The 1,323-nt window shown below is 48.5% G+C and overlaps 1 protein-coding gene across 3 annotated transcripts in view; it reads right to left on the bottom strand.

Moving 5' to 3' along the window:
* Positions 1-1,323, bottom strand: part of Rpgrip1 (RPGR interacting protein 1) — a 52,158-nt gene that overhangs the window by 11,621 nt on the left and 39,214 nt on the right. For 2 of the 3 annotated variants that reach the window (XM_021203784.1, XM_021203785.1), the window contains exons 17-18: positions 579-1,003; positions 122-325 (exon numbers count right to left, since the gene is read on the bottom strand). In XM_021203784.1, the coding sequence (XP_021059443.1) occupies positions 122-325; positions 579-1,003 (629 nt within the window). The remainder of the gene's footprint in view (positions 1-121; positions 326-578; positions 1,004-1,323) is intronic. The other variant, XM_021203786.1, reaches the window with a different exon arrangement.

The raw sequence follows: 1,323 nt of genomic DNA, 5'->3' as shown, positions 1-1,323 counted from the left end.
CTCTCCAGGGTCTCTGGGGTCCCACCTGCTACCTCTCCAGGGTCTCTGGGGTCCCACCTGCTGCCTCTCCAGGGTCTCTGGGGTCCCACCTGCTGCCTCTTCAGGGTCTCTGGGGTCCCACCTGCTGTGTGTTTCCATTCAAGATGTTACAGCTCAGATACTCCATTCTGTTCTTGCCTTGGACACCTGGTCTTTTGCTGTGTTTTCTTCGTGAGTAGCTTGCGACCTGATGCTCTTTTTCCTTCTTTTCTGCTATTACAGGAGGTTTTCTCTTCTCTTGGTACTGGTCAGCCTCTATGGGAATCTCTGTAGATGCTATCTGGTCCTGAACAGATGAGCCAGAGAGAGATAGCCTTAAACAGTGACAGTTCAACCTCTTCACTTTCCTCCCCTCCTATTCCTGCTCCTCTACATGGTAGAGCCCGAGGTTCTGCTCCAGCAGGAGCTTCTAGATTATCTCTGGTTATACATGCTACTCGCAGAAGGAATTTCCTTTATTCCATCCCTGAGACTATCCTCTCCAATGGGCTTCATAGAATATTTAGAGGCCCCCCACTCAGGGAGTTCTGGAGAGTTACCTGGGGAAGAAAAGAGGCCCATTCTTCCATGAATGAAGCCTCCAGGACATTTTTGTTCTCCTCCTCCTTCTCCTTCTCCTCCTCCTTCTTCTCCTCCTCCTCCTCCTCCTCCTCCTCCTTTTCCTCCTCCTTTTCCTTCTCCTCCTCCTCCTCCTTCTCTTCCTTCTTCTCTTCCTCCTTCTCTTCCTCTACCTCGTCTTCCTCTTCTTCTTCCTCTTCTTCCTCTTCTTCCTCTTCCTCCTCCTCCTCCACCTCTTCCTCCTTTACCTCCTCCTCTCCCCCTTCCTCCTCCTTCTCTTCACCCTCCTGCTTCTCAGCTTCTGGCATCTGGAAGCCCTCTGGGGGTGGGTAGTGAGACTTCCAGTCTAGTTGCACTTTGATGGATCCATTGGACTTCTCCCCAGAGTCTGTGAGATTGAAATCACCTGAGAGACACAGAGAAACTGGTCAAACCTGGTCTCATGAGATAGGCTACTGAGAATTTATGAGCATCGTTTCTATTTCTCTCTATTTACAAATCTATTGCATTTGTTAGTAATTTATTTTTTAAGTGTTTTTTTTTAAGATTTATTTATTTACTATATGTAAGTACACTGTAGCTGTCTTCAGACACTCCAGAAGAGGGCATCAGATCTTGTTACAGATGATTGTGAGCCACCATGTGGTTGCTGGGATTTGAACTCCGGACCTTCGGAAGAGCAGTCGAGTGCTCTTACCCACTGAGCCATCTCACCAGCCCTTGTTA

Source organism: Mus pahari, chromosome 8 (assembly GCF_900095145.1).
Source record: "Mus pahari chromosome 8, PAHARI_EIJ_v1.1, whole genome shotgun sequence".
NCBI lineage: Eukaryota > Metazoa > Chordata > Mammalia > Rodentia > Muridae > Mus > Mus pahari.
This window is presented reverse-complemented; position numbering and strand designations above follow the sequence as displayed.